Raw genomic sequence first — 18132 nt, 5'->3', positions numbered from 1 at the left:
GTTAACCGATAAAACTATCTAACAGAAAACTGATTAGACGCTGCATATCCGTATTCGAACGATACGGAAATTGCAAACCGTCATTTTCATCGAAATATCAAAGAACTTAACCATCATATCTTTACTTACGAATTACAACATATGCGTCTACAGCTAAAGATAACGTCGACAACAAAACGTTACAAAATTATTTATCGCATTCTCCACCGAACAATCGAACATCGCCTTTCCGCAAATCACGCCTCGTTAAGATCGAGCCTCGCTATTCATAATTGCTTCGAAATAGCAATACTGTCCGATTTATTTATAAACGAAGACGATCACCTGGTAATTGGTAAGTATCGCCGCGGTGGTCACGACCGGACGGCAATTTACGACCTCCAGATAATTTCCCACAAAGCGTGCGTACACGTGTAAGTATACCTCTATCCCAGAAAATTTCGTTTGCCGCGCGTATCGTTCGATAAAACTTGTCGCCAACCATACGACGATCACGGGTGTTGCCTAACGCGTGTCATTTCGATTGCGTGTCGTTCTTTGACATTCGAAAGGAATCCGCGTGAGCGAAACTGCTGAAAAATAAACGCAAGAGGGCCAATAGTACGGCACGAAACGGCTCGGGTTCAGGTTCGGGATTAATCAGCGAGTACGGGGCGATTCAAAATACAAGTATAAACGTGTGTACAGGTGCGTTACCGGGGAAAAAAGCGAAATCAAATCACCGCGCGCGCTAGAGAGAGAAAGAGAAAAGGAGATAGATCGTAAATCAAATAAAATAATGATCAAAGACCGCGCAACGACCGTGTGCGTGTCCTCTTTCGACGAATGAAAAATTAATAACTGGCGATCGCAGTGCTCGCGTTCGTTCGTGTGGGGGAAAAAGGGTGCACACGCACACCCGTATATAGAGTATCGAAAAACCGAGTGACAACCGACCCGTGTGTTGTAAACACGCGCCTCGTTCCGGAATCGTGATCTGTCTATCTACTTACGGAGAATTCAGTGATCGACAAAAAGGATGGTGCAAGGATCGGCCCTGTTCTATTCGTGTTTGTTGATCGGCGACGACTGAACCCGTGGCTCGGCTCGGTTTTTTAATATACTCGGGTACGCGTGGTTTTCGCGCGGATCGTCGACGTGGTTTTACAGGAGGGAGCAAGTCATCGGTGGAAGATTGCGGTTACGGAGTAATTCTCGTTGGACGGTGCCCGTTTCACGGAGAGGAGAGGTTAGAATACTAGACGTTGACTCGACAATTTTCACGCGGCCACTAGGGACTTTGGCGGCGACCCGTTGCGAGCAGGCGAACCGAACGGCGAGTTGAACAGCTGATGCTTCATCGACACCGGCGAAATGTCAAAGTCCGATCAAATCGTAAGTTATCTGCCGCTGAACCGTCGCACGATCCACGATTATTCCGTCCGTCATGCTCGAACGATACCGAGCATGATCTCAGTCAGAAAATCGTCTGTTCCCGGCCGAAAACGCCGAAACTTTCGCATTTCACGCGGTGACATTGATGTAACTTACCAAAAGTTCCCAGACACGAGTTCAATTCCTTGCTCCTTTGTTTTTAATTTAGATCCCCCCTCCCCTCCCCCCGAGACCCGATATAATACAGAATAATGCTGAAAATTTTATTTCACAAGTATCCTATTTTCAGTTACGCCTCTTTACGCCTCATTTATTGTTCATTATTTATTTCTCGTCTATTGTTTACTTTTTTTTTTTATTTATCTTTGTATTTGCGTACGTATCTGTTGAATTAGGGTAAACGCCTGAAGTATTAAATGTCGATACAGTGTTACTAGACTGCATATTTTACACATTTGTCGGAGAAATGACTAGATGAGGGAGCAGAGGATGTTAATGCGCTCAATGTTTTGTTTCTTTGCAGACCCTGCGTGTGCAGTCTTCAGAGGGAACAAAACGCATAGATATAGAACCATCTAGTACAATTTCCAGATTGTTCGACAAGGTTTGTACTCTGTATATGTCATGAGCTAACATTTGGCTATTTAATATTGCAAGACTTCATCGATCCCTTGTGTTTTCAGATTTTCATGACGTTCGAATTGAAAAACTTTGGCTTCGGACTCTACAGACAACGAAATAATAAAGATGAAATTACATCTTCTTTGCGTAGAACCGTGTCTGGGTTAGGTCTCACTCATGGAGAGATGTTATACCTGGTTCCCTATAACGGCACACAGATATGGAACACTCCATCGACGAGTAGCGCATGCGATGATCCACCTCAAGGTTCTAATTCAATCTTCCTCGTTTCTCCTTCTTCTCGACACACTTGTCTAATGATTTTTCGTTCTGCATTAGAACCTGGACCAATGGAGGTGACCGGATCTAAGAATCGAAACACCAATGCTTCCAAATCCGTACAACATGTAGTCGAAGATGAGGTTGACGAACAACTGTGGAAAATTGATGGTAAAATCCAGAGAAAACGGGATGAAAAGCTGTAAGTAACTAACAAATATATATTAAGTATAAATACACAGAATTATAAAATTTTATCACGATTATAGGGAAACTATATCAGTATTTTACATTTCGGTAGAAGTCCCTGTCGTTGAGGTGACGTTTTGAATCGAGCAATAAACCAGAAATTTCTGTTTTTGCAGATGCAGGCACGGTGGAAACGGATGTTGTGTTCATTGTTCTCCTTTAGAACCTTTCGACGAATCTTACCTTAAAGAACAAAATATAAAGCATCTGTCTTTCCATTCGTACCTAAGGAAACTCACTGCCGGTGTTGATAGGTACGTTCGCTTTTCTATTTGGTTGTTCACTATGAATCTGACTCGCGTATTCCTTACAGAGGGAAGTTTATACAACTGGACGACATAAGCTGTCGCGTGAAGACTGGCTGCAAAGATCATCCTCCTTGGCCACGAGGTATTTGTAGTAAATGTCAGCCGAATTCGATCACGCTGAACCGTCAAACATATCGGCACGTCGACAACGTTATGTTTGAGAATCCGACGTTGGTCGAACGCTTTCTCAATTATTGGCGTGACACTGGCCATCAACGTATTGGATACCTGTACGGCAGATACGAAATTCACACGGACGTACCGTTAGGAATCAGAGCCGTCGTCGCGGCCATTTATGAGCCACCACAAGTGAGTCATCTACGGGAAAATAATAAAATGTTAATCCGTATAGACGGCTTACACCTGGGCAAATTTAATTTGAAATTGAAATGGGAAATAATTATTTAAAATCATATAAAGTCAAAAGAAATAATCCTCAAAATAATATGAAAGGTCTCGGTATAAACCTGATCATTAGACTTGTGCAAGATAAATTTGTAGACAATCCCGTACAGCATTTAAATAATCAACAGGTGTTAAAACGCTTTGATTGTTTTGCCCTTTCAGGAAAGTGCAAAAGACTCTATACGACTGTTACCGGACGACAAGGCAGCGCTGGTGGACGAGTTGGCTCAATTACTTAATTTAAAGAAAATTGGCTGGATATTTACGGACCTGATAGCTGAGAATATCAAGAAAGGAACGGTAAATTTTTCTTCCAGAGACACAAACTTCTTCTTAACCCAACGATGTTGCACATTCCCTTGATTAATGGCGTTAGTTTAATTTATTCAGGTAAAACACGTTCGCAACATAGAAAGTCATTTTTTGTCTGCTCAAGAGTGCATTATGGCTGGAAACTTTCAAAATCAGTATCCGAATCCCTGTCGTTTCTCGCCTAACAACTATTTTGGCTCAAAGTTCGTTACCGTTTGCGTTACTGGTGAGTACCTCGCATCGTTGCCATTAGACTGCGAATTTTATGCAATTATGACAACATTCAAAGATCACATTACGCTGTGTACTATAATTATGAGTACAAAATTAATTTTATGATCTTTGACGCTAAACCTACCAAGCATTAACAGTGTCTGGTAAATATCGCCTTATAAAAATGGCAATTTATTGAGATTGTCCGTAATTTTAAGGAAGTTTATTCCACTATTTTCCATAAATGAATTCTTATAGTTTCAATAATTGTAAAATATAAAACCGTGACACGGGAAATTTGTACTTTGCGTAAAGATTCGCAGTCCAGTTATTTTTGTTAAAAAAAAAATAGAAAGCAAGTTTACGTTTATATTTTTACAGGCGACGATAAAAATCAAGTTCACATGGAGGGTTATCAAGTGTCGAACCAATGCATGGCGTTAGTGCGGGATAGCTGTTTGGTTCCAACGAAAGACGCGCCGGAATTGGGCTATGTGATTGAGTCGTCTGACAAACAGTATGTCCCGGACGTCTTCTACAAGGTGAGTACTGTTGTTTTCTTCGTGTCGTTGTATTTAGCAAATCTACGGTTTCGTTCGAAACGAACGCAGTCCGAGAGACTCGAGTCCCCCGTGCAAACGCGCACGAGAGACTCATGCCAAACAGCATGTTTAACGACTTGCTAACGGTAGAAAGGAAGGTGTGACCAAAGGTGCGCATATTAACTGTACACGAGGTGAAAGAGAAACAATTTATAACCCAAAGAAATCGATTGATTAAAAGTACATTTAAATTGGGCAACGGAGCTTCGTTTCGTACATGTATAATGAAATAATAAAACTGTTCAAGCATGCGCGCTACGGGTATGCGGTTCCCGTAGGGCCTTTCAAACAAAACGATCGTCAATTTTTCCATGTGTAACGATGATTAAACGCCCTAATTTACGTGTGAAGAAGAAGAAGGGGAATGGAAACGGAACACGGGACGAAACGGTTCGAGGGGAAATCGAAAAAGTGAAAACAAAAAAATACATAATAGCGATAAAAAAAAATGGAAAGGAGAGAAAAAGAAAACTTATCGAAACTTGTAGCCGCTCAACCGTTTAATTCGAACGCGAGGGGCAAGGTAAACCGTCAGTTGTTTGAATCGATATTACAAGCTATGCGTTGTTACCTCATCACGTTCATAAAAATATATATATATATATATCTATATATATATATGTAGTATATACGCGCGCGCGTGGGTATTGTGTGTATACAGGTGGGCTTTTCTAGCTTCGCTCGGTAAACAGGAATATCGGTTTCTTCCATTTTGTTCATAATCGTCCCTTTCGAATGGTACCGCGCGGCCCCGGAATTCGAAAGTTCCTTACCCGACGACTAAAAGTATAGTTACTGGTCATTCGCAGTGTTTTTTTTTTCTTTTGTTTCCGCACGAAAAAAAAAAAAATAGGAAAATCGAGAGAAATTCGCTTCGAGACCAACCCCCTACCCCCGAAGATTATTATTTCGACTCAACATACGTGTTACGCAAGTGTGACTGTATGTTTGTACGCGTGTGTATATGTATACGTTCGTTACACTCTAAACGGCGATTGTTTTACGTTTATCCATTTATCCCGAGCATCTCGGCCGCAGAACGCGCGATTTACCAGCTAATTAACAATTGTTAAAACTTTCAAGTTCAACATCGAATGAGGTTCTCTTCGAAAAAAGGCATGTTCGCGACGTCGAGAGCGTGCAATTACGTTTTCCTTTTTTTTTTGCGTTTTCTACCTATGAATACGCACGCGTGTGTGTCTGTGTGTGTGTACGTGTATGAATGCGTTTACGCTTCGCTTACACGATTCTTTTCTTCGTTTCGTCTTACGCGCGGTCGATTTCACGGAAAACGCACAACCATAATCGCTCTCTCTCTCTCTCTCTCTCTCTCTCTCTCTCTCTCTCTCTCTCTCTCTCTCTCTCTCTCACATATCTAGTATCGACGACTCGTCATCTTGCATTCTTTCATTTTTGTTCGCACACGCACCGAGAGCGTATATCATTTCAATGACGATTATGATACATAACGATGGGATTCTTCATTTTCTTTTCACGAGGATTCAGACGAGTAGTACAATTAACGCATTTTACATTACACCGTAGTACTTCGATATTACAGCATCGAGGAATGATTTCGTTTAATATACATCCGCTTATAGTTTTCGTATTCTGTTTTGTATTTTGCTTCGTAGTTCGTTTCATTTTGTTGTTGTTGTTGTTGTTTCTTAAATTCTGTGTTGTATGTATGTGTGTGTGTATTTTCACCCGATTTGACAACGGAGAGGCTTACGATCTACAATAGTAGGTAGTTAGGCCCTTGCATACATCTTCATGTCTGAGATCTCTAATCTTAAATACAGTTAAATTCGCGACGGCCTACGGAGACCAGCAAAGAACGAAAAGGGATCGGCGTGTGTTAAACCACGGAGTCGCTTCGACGAGGAACAATAATTTTTCTTTTTTCTCTTCGCAGTTTCGTTCCCCCGACTCGCGTTTAGTTATTCGTTATTCGTTTTCGTCGCTTCGCTCGCTCGTTCCCTTTTGGCTCTCTCTCTCTCTCTCTATCTCACTCTCACTCTCTCATGCGCGCATGTGTGTATTTATATATATTTTTTTTTTTATTCTTTGTTCGCTTTTAATTCCACTCCCCCCCAATAGAAAAACGGAACGATACGTGATCGTTTGATCGGACGAAACACGGAATTGGCCCTTTTATAATTCACGCATCTACGTATCGTTCGGTTCTCTCTCTCTCTCAACTTCTAAACGACCTGCGTATATATATGTACACACACACATATATATATTTCTTTCATATATATATATATATATATATATACATATATGTATATATGGAATCACGATTTCTTTTTTTTTTTTTGTGGACTTTTACGAAGTCTCGCGCGCTTATTTCTTCGCGGTTATATAACAAAAAGAAAAGTTCCCGGCCTCTGTGTGTACGTGTTTTCATTTATACCCCGTTGTTCTTTTTTCTTATTCTTTACAAACATATCAACGTATGTGTCCAACGCGCACATACAAGTTCGCCACCCGGTCGCAGTGTTTGCGTTTCTGGCAGAGTATACGTGTGTTTGTGTGTGTGTGTGTGTGTGTCGATTGCTCCTGTATCTGTGTGTCTCTTTTTTCGTTTTCACTACCTATAACCTAAAACACCATACACGGGTACGCCAGCGGGGCAGCGACGCCATAGATTCATTTTTTTTTTTTGTCGTTTTGTTTTTGTTTGTCTTCGAGACGGACGCGTGGAATTTTTGAAATTCCGCGGGCCGTCTTTCTTTTACCCTTTTAATATATCAACTATACGTAGCAATACGCCAATAGCGAAAATAAACCGTCGAACTTCTTCCTAAAACAAATTGTCGTACAGCTAGAAGTCGTATCGATATCACGATCGATCTTGAGGTACGTATTTTTTTTTTTTGTTTGTTTGTTTGTTTTTTCATCGATCATCGTCGTCGTTTATTGTAGATACAGAATCACGTTGATTCCCAATCAATAGCAAAATATGGATCTTTATTTTCTCTCTCTCTCTCTCTCTCTCTTGCTCTCTCTTATGCGCGTCCACGTTTTTAAAAATAGATTCAACATCTTTAGAATTACTATTGTTAATAGTTAGTTAAACCGTGTATGACTCGTACCGGAGTATCTTCGCGAATTCGGAGTGTGTTCGACGCCGCGACGGTTTTTTCTTCATTTTTCGTTCAGTAGCGTGTGTGTGTGTGAGTGTGTGTGTGTACGTGGCGCCGTTCCGTCGATCCGGATATAATATATATCTATACAGTGATTTCTCTGTATATGTCGCCAAGGGCTGCGTGATAATCGTCGCGGAATTATCCTCACTACCGCGGGGTATGCCCCGTGAGGAGTGTAAACGTAAAACGACATACAACACTGGCAAGACCCGTGTCTCGCTGACATATATCGAGAATTCACTGGCTCGCGAAAGTGTTCGAACGTCCCTTAAAACGGTACAACTTTTTTTAAACTGGACCAAACGACCTGACCTTCAGCAATTAGAAGAATCGATGGCACAGGATTTCATCAAAATCTTTTTACCACATCGTTTGACAAAGCAATTCTTCTAATTGCTGAGAAAAAGGGTCAGGTAGTCTGGTCCAATTTAAAAAAAGTTATACCGTTTCGAAGGACGTTCGAGTACTTCCTCGAGCCTGGTGTATACGTAAACGGCGCGTACCCCTTTGCGTACCCTAGGAACGCGAAGGGTATCGAAAGCAAAGGGGAGGAAGGGGGATACACACACCGTCGCGGCTGTTAGAGCTTCTCAGTGATCTAGAACGGGGGAACGTGAAGTATACGGGCGCCACGGTGCGCCGTTCTCGGTGTATACTAACCGCGGTGGTCGTAGCCGTTACAATTTGCCGCATTTCGTGATTAGAATATTCTTGGTAGGCTTGCCGGTCTGATCGCCGAACGTGGAGATCTTCTCGACGAGCTCCAACCCCTCGACCACGTGGCCGAAGATCCCGGTGAATCCTCTCATCTCCTGCAGTATTATACGAAACTGCGATCCGACCATGCCGAGGTTGTCGTGTCTCTTCTGCGTTCTACGCATGCCCACCGCTCCCCTGACCGCCGGGAACTTGGTGTCGTCCGGCATGAAGTAGCCGTCCTCGAATATGCTCCGACCGCCGCGTCCGTTGTTCAATTCGAAATCACCGGTGATCACGGACTCGCCCTCCCAGCACTGAAAGATCGCACAGCCCTTGTAACCGACCCCGACCTCGCCGGTCGCCAGCACACTGAAATTCTTCGCCATCTTCGGCGCCGCGTCCGGCCTGACTTCTATCACGATACGGCCGTGGGGCGAGCCGTTCACCTCGATGTTGAAGTAGTAGAGCGGATAGGAGTTCGAGGGTCCTCGGAGCGACGCTGCGATCCCGCTGGACGGTGGTTGAGAGGATGAATGGACGGTAACCAAGCCTCCGCCACCGGTTCCCACTCCCTCCGGTATGAAGGTCGATTGTTGCGGGTGTAGCATCGCGTTCGGCGGCGCGGCAGGTGGTTTGACGGACGGCGAACCAGGTGGGATTAGAAGTTGCTGCTGCTGCTGCGTCGACTGCGGCGGGCCTTGGTGCACGTGAACGGAGCCCGGCGGCGCCGGTTGCGGTTGCATCATGCCCGAGTGATACTCTATCGAGCCGTTCTGCATGTGCTGTTGTTTGCTGACCACGTGCCTCGAGTAGAGCTGCGACATACAATAGTTTGCCAGGAACAATATCGGGTTCTGCGAGGCCGTCAGGTGATTCGGTAGCCGGCCACCGTTGCTAGCACCCTGTGAAACGATCGGTTCTCCGGTGTGGATGCCGGCCAACGCCTGTTTCAGCAACGCGAAGTCGAACACCACCCCGGAGTTGCCAATCAGATCGTCGAGCTGGCACTGCAGCATCATCTCTTGGTACTTCGACTGTAATCTTTGTTTCTCGATGATCAGCTGCGAGTGCAAGCTGTACACGTCGCTCGGGCTCTCGATCATCTGCAGGCTCGCCTTCGCCTTCCCGAGGGTCTCGCGCGCGTCCGTTATCTCGGGAAAGTGGCTCCAGCCGTTCTGTAGGTCCGTCTCGACGTGCGTCTTCAGCGTGACACAGGCCTCCAGCACCTTGATCAGGAACTCGCGCTGTTGCATCGCCAGTCTTTGAATCTCGGCCGACAGCTTCCCCATAGCAACTAATTCCAATTGGACCTGCGCGAACACACAAAAACAAACACAACTCGATCAATCGGCTACCGGCTCTCTTTAATTATTATTCGTACGCGCGGTGTTCTTTCTCTCGGTTCATCGTCCGGGTGATATTTACGTCGGATATCAGTTGTTCTTTGGCATCGGTTTGCGATTTGATCTGGTGACCCGGATGTTCCTGGGGTGTCGCGCATGCCCTACAGAGCGCCGTGCAGCAGGTCGCGCACCATAACGCCAGGGGCATCCCGTGCGTGTGACAATTCTCACTCTGCAAAAAAAAAAGCATCAATTGATTCAACCATCTGCTTCGAACCCGGAACCCTCCCGTGGATATTATCGCGGACGACCTTACAACATATAATCCTGTTACTATTAGAACTACCGGGATACGGCTTCCCACCGACCGCGCATCTTGGTCTCTACCATTTCCGTTCTGAACAGCGAAACGCGACTATAAACAACCGGGGCGACGAACCCGAAATTTTCGTCCCCAATCTTTCAACGCGCGTTTCTCGCTTTTCGTTTCCATCCAAAGAGGGTGTGTATATATATATATATGTACCTTTCTCTCCTTGTCGTTGGTCTTCCCGGACGTGTTGTTCGTCGTTATCATTAAGTGCGACAGATTGTTGGCCAGGGCAAGGAGAGACGAATGGGTCGGCAACGCGTCGGGCCCTTGGTCGCCCAGATCCGTCCTCTTCCAACAGTGCGCGCAGAACAACTCGCGTCCCTTTAATAAATTGTTCTCTATGCACCGCAGGCAGAAGTAGTGTTTGCAACTAAGGTACTTCGGGCATTGTTCGGCGTCGTTGTACTTCTGCTTGCAGTAACTGCACAGCGTCAGTTCCTCTAAATCCGTTAGTACGCTCGGATCCAGCATCTGAAATACAGCCGAAATCAAAAACACATTCTTTTCAGAAACCGCGATTCGGGCAGTGGAAAAAAGAAATCCTATTTATACCGGCGGTGGGGGGAGAGGGGAGGGGGCCTACGTGTATTTATTGTCCGCGTGCACGGCGAAAATGTTTTTCGCGTCACGTTCGAGGAATATCCCCGCGGTATCGGGTATTGTTTAGAAAAATGGCGTAAAGGTCGTGCCGGGTCTTCCCAATAGCAATGACAAGCGGTTTGATGTTCGACGGAGACGCGTTCTCTTTCTTTTTTTTTTTTTTTTTTGCTTTTTCCTTGTTGGTAAGCGCGCGCGCGCCAGTTCGCGACAGTGGTATCGTTCCCCAACCTTAAATGAATAACTCATCGAGTGTTTCAATGGGGACACGAGAAAGAGAGAGAGAGAGATAGAGAGAGATTTACGTTTATACAACACGTGTGTTTATTCAATTAACGATACATACGTATTTCGCTTCGCAAGTATTCGAGTTGTCACTTATTCCGATCGACGGAACACGGTCGATCGCGCGCGGGGGGGTGGGGGGAGGAACGGAAATTATTTCTTTCGGAACGCGGCGGCGAAATAGAACGAACATTGTCGTCGTCGACGATGACGACGCGAGAGGCGGGAAAACAAAGAATGACCGAAATCCGAGTGCGACTTCGTTTACGTTCGTTTCCTTCTTCTTTTTTTGTTGTTTATTTATTATTTTTCTCTCGCGTCGTGTTTTTGCTCTCGTCCGCTGTGACAAGGCTACGCCGTAGTACACAACGGGCGTGCACACATTCGCACACGTACGGTCAGGTTATATATCACGGTTCAGTTATACCGAAGAAATCCGTGTTCGTTCGCGGAGAGGTTAGCTTCGGTTGTTGTCCGGCTGCATGTCGCCGCGGCGCGCGGCCGTATACTATAATTATGCAACAATTCGGCCGGGCCCCGACCGGGTAAACCGAAAAAATGACATTTCATACGGGACCGCGCATGCGTGCGAAATCCCGCCAAAACCTAACAGGGTCGAACGGTCGAAGTTTTGGGATTTACCATTTCCTCGGCGAGAACGCGCTCGACGTAACCACGGACAGACCGACCGGACACATTTCCTTTCTTTTCTTTCTTTTTTGAACCGTTTCGGGACCGATGGAACACGCACAACCGCGACCACGGATTACTCTCGGCGAAGAGTTTCGACGGCGTTCGTTTTCCTACGCGATACTACACACTGTCACCGTGGCCCCGTGACAAGAAGTCCGGGTCGTGAAAACGGACTACGGGTGGCACGTTAGGCGAATTCCGCGGGAATATCGTCGTTTCTTGCTTCTAGCCCCCGCGGTAGCACCGTGCACATTCGCTTTTTCTTTCTCTACCGTTCCCGTCTGTCAGTCTTTCGCTCTTCCTACGTTCACACTCTCTCTCTTTCTTTCTCCCTCTCTCTCTCTCTTTCTCTGTCTAGCGTTCCACTACGTAAACGACATATATACGCACGCACACACACACACACACACACACACACTGGTTTTCTTTCCGTCTCTCACATGCGCGCGCACTCACACGCGCGACCCTATACGCATACACGAACGTATATACGTATAATTTTCCTTGTCACGCACACGGTAACGCGTACGCGCGCGTGAGCTACACGCATACATACATTTTCTCTCGTTATTTTTTTTTTATTCTCTCTGACTCTTTCTCTCCCTCTCACTCGCTCTATACTCTCTCTCTCTCTCTTTCGTTCCCCTTGCTTTCGATTCGATTGTAGAATCGTAAATACTTTCGTACCGTGTATACGATTCGTGATAGTCTCCTTGCCGCGCGATGGAGGCTGATCGTTGGCACTCGTCACTCCCAACGTGTACAGTGGCGAACGGTTGTCCCGCAACGTTTTCTCGTGTCTACGACTCGGGTTTCATTTACATCGGGGATTGACGTAGCGTTGCGCGGTTCCGTACGCAGGAATCGAGCACTCTCCGGACGTCGTTTCTCGTCGCCGCGAAGAGAGCTGCTTTTTACCAAAGACCTTTTTTCTTTTTTTGTACTATTCACGGTTCCGTGTGTTCACGGTTATCGAACGCCGTGAGTTATTGTGAATAACATAACGACGCGGCGCCGGTAACGCGGCGTTACTTCAGTCTTAGCTCGTGCGAACGTTTTGCCACATCATAATGTTTGGTTCACTAAACTAACCACTAGCATGGCGGCGACGACCGACCGACCGACCGACCGACACACACCACAGCGCGCGCTAGTCGTTTACGCTGTTGCTCTCCTCTCTCTCCTCGTCCCGTACACTACCCCACCCCCCCACCACCGACGCAACCGAGCGCTGTCGTTACCCCCACCCCGAGGTACGGTCGACACTTCTCGGCTCCACTCGTGGCGAACCGCGCGCGCCGGCTGTGTCGTCTGCGGCTTTCGTCGGCTGCGCGCGCACCTCAACGATTGCGGGCATTATGGACCTGCCTTCATAATCCGCGTCTTGTGAACCTCGTTAGACTCGCCGTAGCCCGCCAATCAAACGGCGCGCACCACAGAGAAAATGAGAGTGCTCACGCCGGGGATTTTAGTGTCCCCGGTACAGTGCTGCCCCCTAGTCTAATTTTTAGCCTGGACCAGAACCTGCGTCATCTTACCTGCATCATTAGCAGCGGATTCGAAATAATGCCAGAGTGGATACTACTTCCATGTAGGCTCTGATCCAGCCTAAAAGATGATGCAGGTTCTAACACGGGCTAAAAAAGATGATGCAGGTTCTGGTCCAGGCTAAAAAGATGATGCAGGTTCTGTTCCAGGCTAAAAAGATGATGCAGATGCGTTCCGCGTACACCGGCACGTGTCACGACCGTACCGACTCGGCTGCTATCAAATGAGCGCGGTTTTTGAAATACGGTTTTTAAAACGTAAACTTTTTACATGGGATTGTTAGCATTGAAACCAGGCGAATGAAAAGTATATTAAAATAAAATTAATTTGAAGGTAGAGAATTACCGTCCGATTTGTATCTTTTCTGTTATCAGGAGAAAGACTCGTACGGGAATGAAGTCTCAAGGCTAGCAAGACCTCTGCCCGTAGAGTATTTATTGGTAGACATACCTGCTGCGACGCCTCTCACTCCACAATACACTTTTCATATCAATGACACCATCACTCCATTTCCTATCGAGAACAGGTACGTATCTGGTACAATTGAAATGATTTAATTCGTCTCTTCGGTACAGATCTTGTTAATGAAACATTCCATTTCAGGATGATCGATGGACAAGTTCAATATTTCCATTTACTTGGTTCCTATATGCAACAATTTACTCAGGATCAATTTTTAGAAGCAACTTCGGACTTTCACTTGTTAATTTTCCTTGCAACGATGGACATATTTCCAATAAAGGTGTGAGATCGTTTATATGCTTGTTTAATAAATAACGATGTTGTGGGTGGTATAAACTGTACGTTTTACTTTTAGGACCACATGATGCCACTGTTAGAAGCAATTCGTGATAAAGACAGAGAAAAGGCGACTAAATGGGCATCTTCAGAGCATTGGGCAACAGTGAAAGAATTTCTCTCGACTGTGATGCCTGCGGTGAATCCAACTCAAACGCCGTTCAATAGTAGCTCAAGAATGTCATCTTCGTCGTCTGTAGGTACTAGCGGACTTAGGGATGGCATAGAGCCACCTGTGAATCCAGTTCCAGATGAAACGCTTTGGACTTGTTCTTATTGCACTTATCTCAATGCCGTAGAACGTGCAATGTGCGAAATGTGTGGTTTGCCAAGGTATATGTAACAAATTGTCAATACTATATTGCTTCTGTATGCATTTAAGGGTGTTATCCATAAGTTGCTACTTTAATTCTGCAGGATGTGACGCATACTCTGTCCTTGCGGATGTAACAATTGTTTTCTACGTATCTTTGGCCTTATTTATGAGTGAATAAAAGAACGAAAAAAAAATATTTTTCACTAAAGTGTATTCTCCAATTCTCCTTTGTATTACGATCCTTTATTATGCGATCATTTGTGACTCGTGTAGAAATGCAAAATATAATATAGTTGGTCATACTCGAAATAAATTATAAGAATATTGTAAATTGTAACACTCACAAAAAAAAAATGGTAATGTCAATCTTTTAGAATAAGGAATTCGATAGAACATATTTGTAGCAACCGAAGAACCATAGTTTTTAAGTTACCATAAGTCTTATACTCTGAGAATAATAAATAAAATGTATAAATGAATAATATGTTTCACCTGAGAAATTACGATGTGACTACAATATTATACGATTACAGACAGAATGATCGACAAAAATTTTAATTATAATGCACAATATTTATTGTCAAATTTAAAACTGCTTTTATTGGCATTAATGATAAATTGAATTGAATGTACATTGTTTTCATTTGTGTTTATCTTATTTTAGCAGTATAAAATCTTTACAACTAATCCTGGATACGATCGAATCGGTTAAATTAGAAACAGCTAGTTCATCTTTGTCAACTTTGTATGTCTTTTTAATTAAATTGTGATCTGAATATTCAGACAATCTTGAAATTGGCGTTGACTCTCCTTTCACAGTATCCACAATTGCTTTTGATAGCGTCTCCTCCTCATTTTTCTTATGTATCAGTGCTATCAACATATTTTTATCGTGATCGTTAATACCAAACTCTATTAGTGAACGCGATATGTTCTTTGATATCGATAAATTAAATAAAAGTTCTGTGTATAAACTCTTTGTGGTAAGTTGGCTCATCTTTTCGTTAACAACAGCTCTGTTAGCAGCCACCAATATTTGAAACGGATCTGCTATAAGTGTTGCTTTTATAACAGAACAACAAAGTTCACCGTTCATAACTTTCGAACGTATTTCATTAGAGTTCTGCACATTTGTGAACAAATGTATCGTACAATACATTTCTGTTTCCGGATCTAACGCTACTGTATAAACATCCATCCTTTGTCGCTGAATTTACAGCAAACAATTGTTCTTCTTGGTTACAAATATTATTTATAATATAGTTCTGTAAACTTCTATCAGAAACCAGTATTTACTATGTTAACATTTCTGCGTAACATAACTACATAACCGTATAGAAAAATTATATTCAAATACAGAACCTAAACACTTTCAACAAGATTCGGGGTTACTAAGTAAGATCATAAATTATTTGACACCAGGATGCGCTGATAACATTTTTTTAAAAATGCGACATAAAATCATAGAGTAGGTAAATGTATAGAAGGGAAACTGTAGTACTTTTCAAAAACCAATTTTCAGCGCGCACGCGTCCGCAAGTAAATTGATTGTAAACGTAACTTAAAATAGATATTGTATATTCAGAACTGTTTTTAATAATTCAGAACTGTTTTCACATCACAATTCAATTATTTTGACTTTCGTTTATACAACAATTTGGCTTTCAAAATTTATTAACTATACATTCTGAGAACAAGTTAAATTCTGCTGTAATTTTCACAAATACTACTTAAAATATCAATAATTTACAAATTTTTGTGTACTTTGAAATTATGTCTGATGATGGTCCGTGTCAATCTGTGTTGGGCAAACTCTTTGACAATTGTAAGTATCTATTCAGATGGTAAACAAGATGTGAAATTATTTTTTGATAATTTATTATGTGCTAGTCATGAAATCCGATTGGAATATTTGGAACCTCAGTGAAAATAAGCCATCAGCATGTCCTTCAAAACGGAAGAAGATGGAAGAAGAAGAAGAAGCACGTATAAGAGCAGCAGCGGAAACTCAAAGATCGTTGGAGGGAGGGGAAGGAGGCGATTCTGCAGAATCAAAAAGTTCTGAAAGGGCAGAATCAGGAAGTTCTGAAAGGGCAGAATCAGAAAGTTCTGAAAGGGCAGAATCAGAATCTGCAAACGGTGATTCGAGGGATCCCTCTCGGTACGGGGAGAAGAAATCACCGTACACACCCCCTAGTCAATTTTGTCCTCCAGTCAAATCGTGTTGCTATATTAAAATGCAGGTGAATAGCAATTTCAAAATTTAAATATTCCCCCTTCCAATCCTCTCCATTTTCTTCCCGCCATTTTCTTCTCTCCTTTTTCCCCCTCCCTTTTCTTCCGCAGCTTTCCGTACGCACCAGTCTTTTTCTACAATTAAAAATCTCAAGTATTGAATTACAGAAAATAATCAGAATTAACTTATTAAATTAATTTATTAATACCAGTCTTCAAACTTTGGTTTCCAATTTTCAATAAACAACTAATGGAACGTAACGCCGGATGGTTTCCAACTGGGTTACACACCGGTTACAAGTATAACTATCTAAACATTTACACAAACTTCATGAGCCTATTCTTAGGCACTCCAGCATTGAATCCAGTTTTTAGCATTCAAATCCGCATCAATTTTCTAACTTATAGTTTATTGTTACATAGTTTTCGTGTCTTACAACTTATTTTATTTTTTTTTTGTACCCCCTTGCGGAAGTATATTTTTACACAGTACCCCAACCTCTAAATTTCGTATATTTACTTTGTTGCTTATTATTTTCAAGCTTTAGATGATGACCTTATAGATGATGCGATTTCCCATCGTACAGATTATGTATTGTAATCTTTAACTTCAGAATCGGTTATAAAATAAGTTATTTCTTTCATTATTTCTATCGTGTGATTTTTACAAGTGTAAACGAATATTATTTCCTATTTATAAGTTCAGAGAAGTGTTAATATTCTATTAGAGATTTTATTGCACATTTGCCCGGTTTCATATATTCCGTGTTAGGTGCAAGTATTAGTTAGAGCTACGTCCCCGGGCGATGTGTTAATAAAATCCTCATATTTCTCCGTAAACGTACGAACGCTTCGACTGAAAAATATTTGTAGGATCCTTGTGCACCATGTTGCTGCGAGACGAAACCAAAGCTGCCACCTTGCCCACCCAAATATGGGCCTCAAGAACCGCGTGAGCCGATATGCGGATGCGATCTTTGTCAGAAGAATCCGAATAACGATAAATGTTGCGACAGGAATAGAGCTTTCCGCGGCATAAGCCTGGACTCAAGATACTTCGAAAAGGCATGAACGTGATTGTGTCAAAGACTGTGAAACTTTATTACGAAATAAACAAGGCAATCAATACGATGTATAATATATTACTGAGTAGTGAATCGTTTTCTTGAAACTGATTGGGATTCAAGGTTCTGAGCACGCGGGCGTGCTCACCTACGAGGAATCTCAAATAATCTTATCGACAGATGGTTTGTTAAGTTAAGGTGTGATCGGTGACCAGTCAGTTCCTTACGGACCGCGTTCGAAACACTATTCGAGTCTGAAAGCTCGTCAAGTAAGTTTCGAAAGGTATTTACTGACCAATATTGCTTTTACATAATTATATAATTTTTATATTATTTAGAATTTTTGTATTGTTAAAAAATGCGTTCAAATCTATCTGTAAAATACAATTGACATAATGGCAGAATGCGTAATACATTTTTGACCTCGCAGTCAGTTATAAAATAATGGTCATCGGTCATTTCTTTTATTATTTCTATCGTTCGACTTTTGCAAGAGCAAGTCAATTTTATTTCCTACGTTGATTACAATGTTTAGAGAAGTATCAATTTTCTATTATTACAATTTTCTATGATTACAATGTTCAGAGAAGTATCAATTTTCTATTAGACAGTCCGTATTAGGTTCGAGTGTACGTATATGTATACATATATAGTCATTGATCA

General features: G+C 42.9%; 4 protein-coding genes across 7 annotated transcripts; 2 read left to right on the top strand and 2 right to left on the bottom strand.

The window, feature by feature from the left end:
* Window positions 1–150: 150 nt before the first annotated feature.
* On the top strand, window positions 151–14366 carry Npl4 (nuclear protein localization 4). Of its 3 annotated transcripts, none has more exons than XM_076797046.1 (12): window positions 151–334; window positions 1150–1374; window positions 1898–1978; window positions 2058–2476; window positions 2640–2777; window positions 2837–3140; window positions 3399–3536; window positions 3627–3774; window positions 4143–4303; window positions 13431–13582; window positions 13660–13798; window positions 13874–14366. In XM_076797046.1, exons 2-12 carry the CDS (start codon window positions 1354–1356, stop codon window positions 14195–14197), a joined length of 2025 nt encoding a protein of 674 aa, XP_076653161.1. In that variant the 5' UTR covers window positions 151–334; window positions 1150–1353; the 3' UTR covers window positions 14198–14366. The 3 variants fall into 3 exon arrangements, with proteins under 3 accessions (XP_076653161.1, XP_076653162.1, XP_076653163.1); XM_076797047.1 differs by lacking the exon at window positions 151–334 and having other exon boundaries at window positions 1002–1374; window positions 13874–14187; window positions 14272–14366; XM_076797048.1 differs by lacking the exon at window positions 151–334 and having other exon boundaries at window positions 1004–1374; window positions 2058–2262; window positions 2335–2476.
* LOC143359245 (uncharacterized) lies at window positions 4499–12716 on the bottom strand. 2 transcript variants are annotated; one of them, XM_076797051.1, is made up of 4 exons: window positions 12196–12716; window positions 10087–10404; window positions 9643–9792; window positions 4499–9527 (listed from the first exon to the last, which is right to left on the bottom strand). In XM_076797051.1, the coding sequence occupies exons 2-4, from the start codon at window positions 10402–10404 to the stop codon at window positions 8196–8198; spliced, it is 1800 nt and encodes a 599-aa protein (XP_076653166.1). In that variant the 5' UTR covers window positions 12196–12716; the 3' UTR covers window positions 4499–8195. The 2 variants fall into 2 exon arrangements, with proteins under 2 accessions (XP_076653166.1, XP_076653165.1); XM_076797050.1 differs by lacking the exon at window positions 12196–12716 and adding an exon at window positions 11458–12138.
* Window positions 14367–14592: 226 nt separating the features above from the next.
* LOC143359256 (EKC/KEOPS complex subunit TPRKB) lies at window positions 14593–15573 on the bottom strand. The gene has a single exon (XM_076797086.1). The coding sequence runs from the start codon at window positions 15366–15368 to the stop codon at window positions 14826–14828; it is 543 nt and encodes a 180-aa protein (XP_076653201.1). The 5' UTR covers window positions 15369–15573; the 3' UTR covers window positions 14593–14825.
* A 380-nt stretch (window positions 15574–15953) lies between these two features.
* On the top strand, window positions 15954–17630 carry LOC143359171 (uncharacterized). Its single transcript, XM_076796919.1, has 3 exons — window positions 15954–16014; window positions 16061–16413; window positions 17279–17630. Exons 1-3 carry the CDS (start codon window positions 15954–15956, stop codon window positions 17474–17476), a joined length of 612 nt encoding a protein of 203 aa, XP_076653034.1. The 3' UTR covers window positions 17477–17630.
* The last annotated feature ends 502 nt before the right edge of the window (window positions 17631–18132 follow it).

This window comes from Halictus rubicundus, chromosome 11 (assembly GCF_050948215.1).
Source record: "Halictus rubicundus isolate RS-2024b chromosome 11, iyHalRubi1_principal, whole genome shotgun sequence".
Taxonomy (NCBI): Eukaryota; Metazoa; Arthropoda; class Insecta; order Hymenoptera; family Halictidae; genus Halictus; species Halictus rubicundus.
Note: the sequence above shows the minus strand (reverse complement) of the source record. Positions and strands in the feature narration are given on the sequence as shown.

What these genes read in the sequence shown, in the direction of transcription:
- Npl4 (XM_076797046.1), top strand. Translation starts at nt 1,354, where the DNA reads ATGTCAAAGTCCGATCAAATC. An exon ending in CGTTACCGTTTGCGTTACTG is followed by an intron (nt 3,775 to 4,142) that starts GTGAGTACCTCG and finishes ATATTTTTACAG; the next exon opens with GCGACGATAAAAATCAAGTT. An exon ending in TCCCGGACGTCTTCTACAAG is followed by an intron (nt 4,304 to 13,430) that starts GTGAGTACTGTT and finishes TTCTGTTATCAG; the next exon opens with GAGAAAGACTCGTACGGGAA.
- LOC143359245 (XM_076797050.1), bottom strand. An exon ending in CCAACGACAAGGAGAGAAAG is followed by an intron (nt 9,793 to 10,086) that starts GTACATATATAT and finishes TTTTTTTTGCAG; the next exon opens with AGTGAGAATTGTCACACGCA. An exon ending in AAGAACAACTGATATCCGAC is followed by an intron (nt 9,528 to 9,642) that starts GTAAATATCACC and finishes GTGTTCGCGCAG; the next exon opens with GTCCAATTGGAATTAGTTGC.
- LOC143359256 (XM_076797086.1), bottom strand. Translation starts at nt 15,368, where the DNA reads ATGGATGTTTATACAGTAGCGTTAGATCCGGAAACAGAAATGTATTGT.
- LOC143359171 (XM_076796919.1), top strand. Translation starts at nt 15,954, where the DNA reads ATGGTCCGTGTCAATCTGTGTTGGGCAAACTCTTTGACAATTGTAAGT. An exon ending in TGTAAGTATCTATTCAGATG is followed by an intron (nt 16,015 to 16,060) that starts GTAAACAAGATG and finishes ATTATGTGCTAG; the next exon opens with TCATGAAATCCGATTGGAAT. An exon ending in GTTGCTATATTAAAATGCAG is followed by an intron (nt 16,414 to 17,278) that starts GTGAATAGCAAT and finishes AAATATTTGTAG; the next exon opens with GATCCTTGTGCACCATGTTG.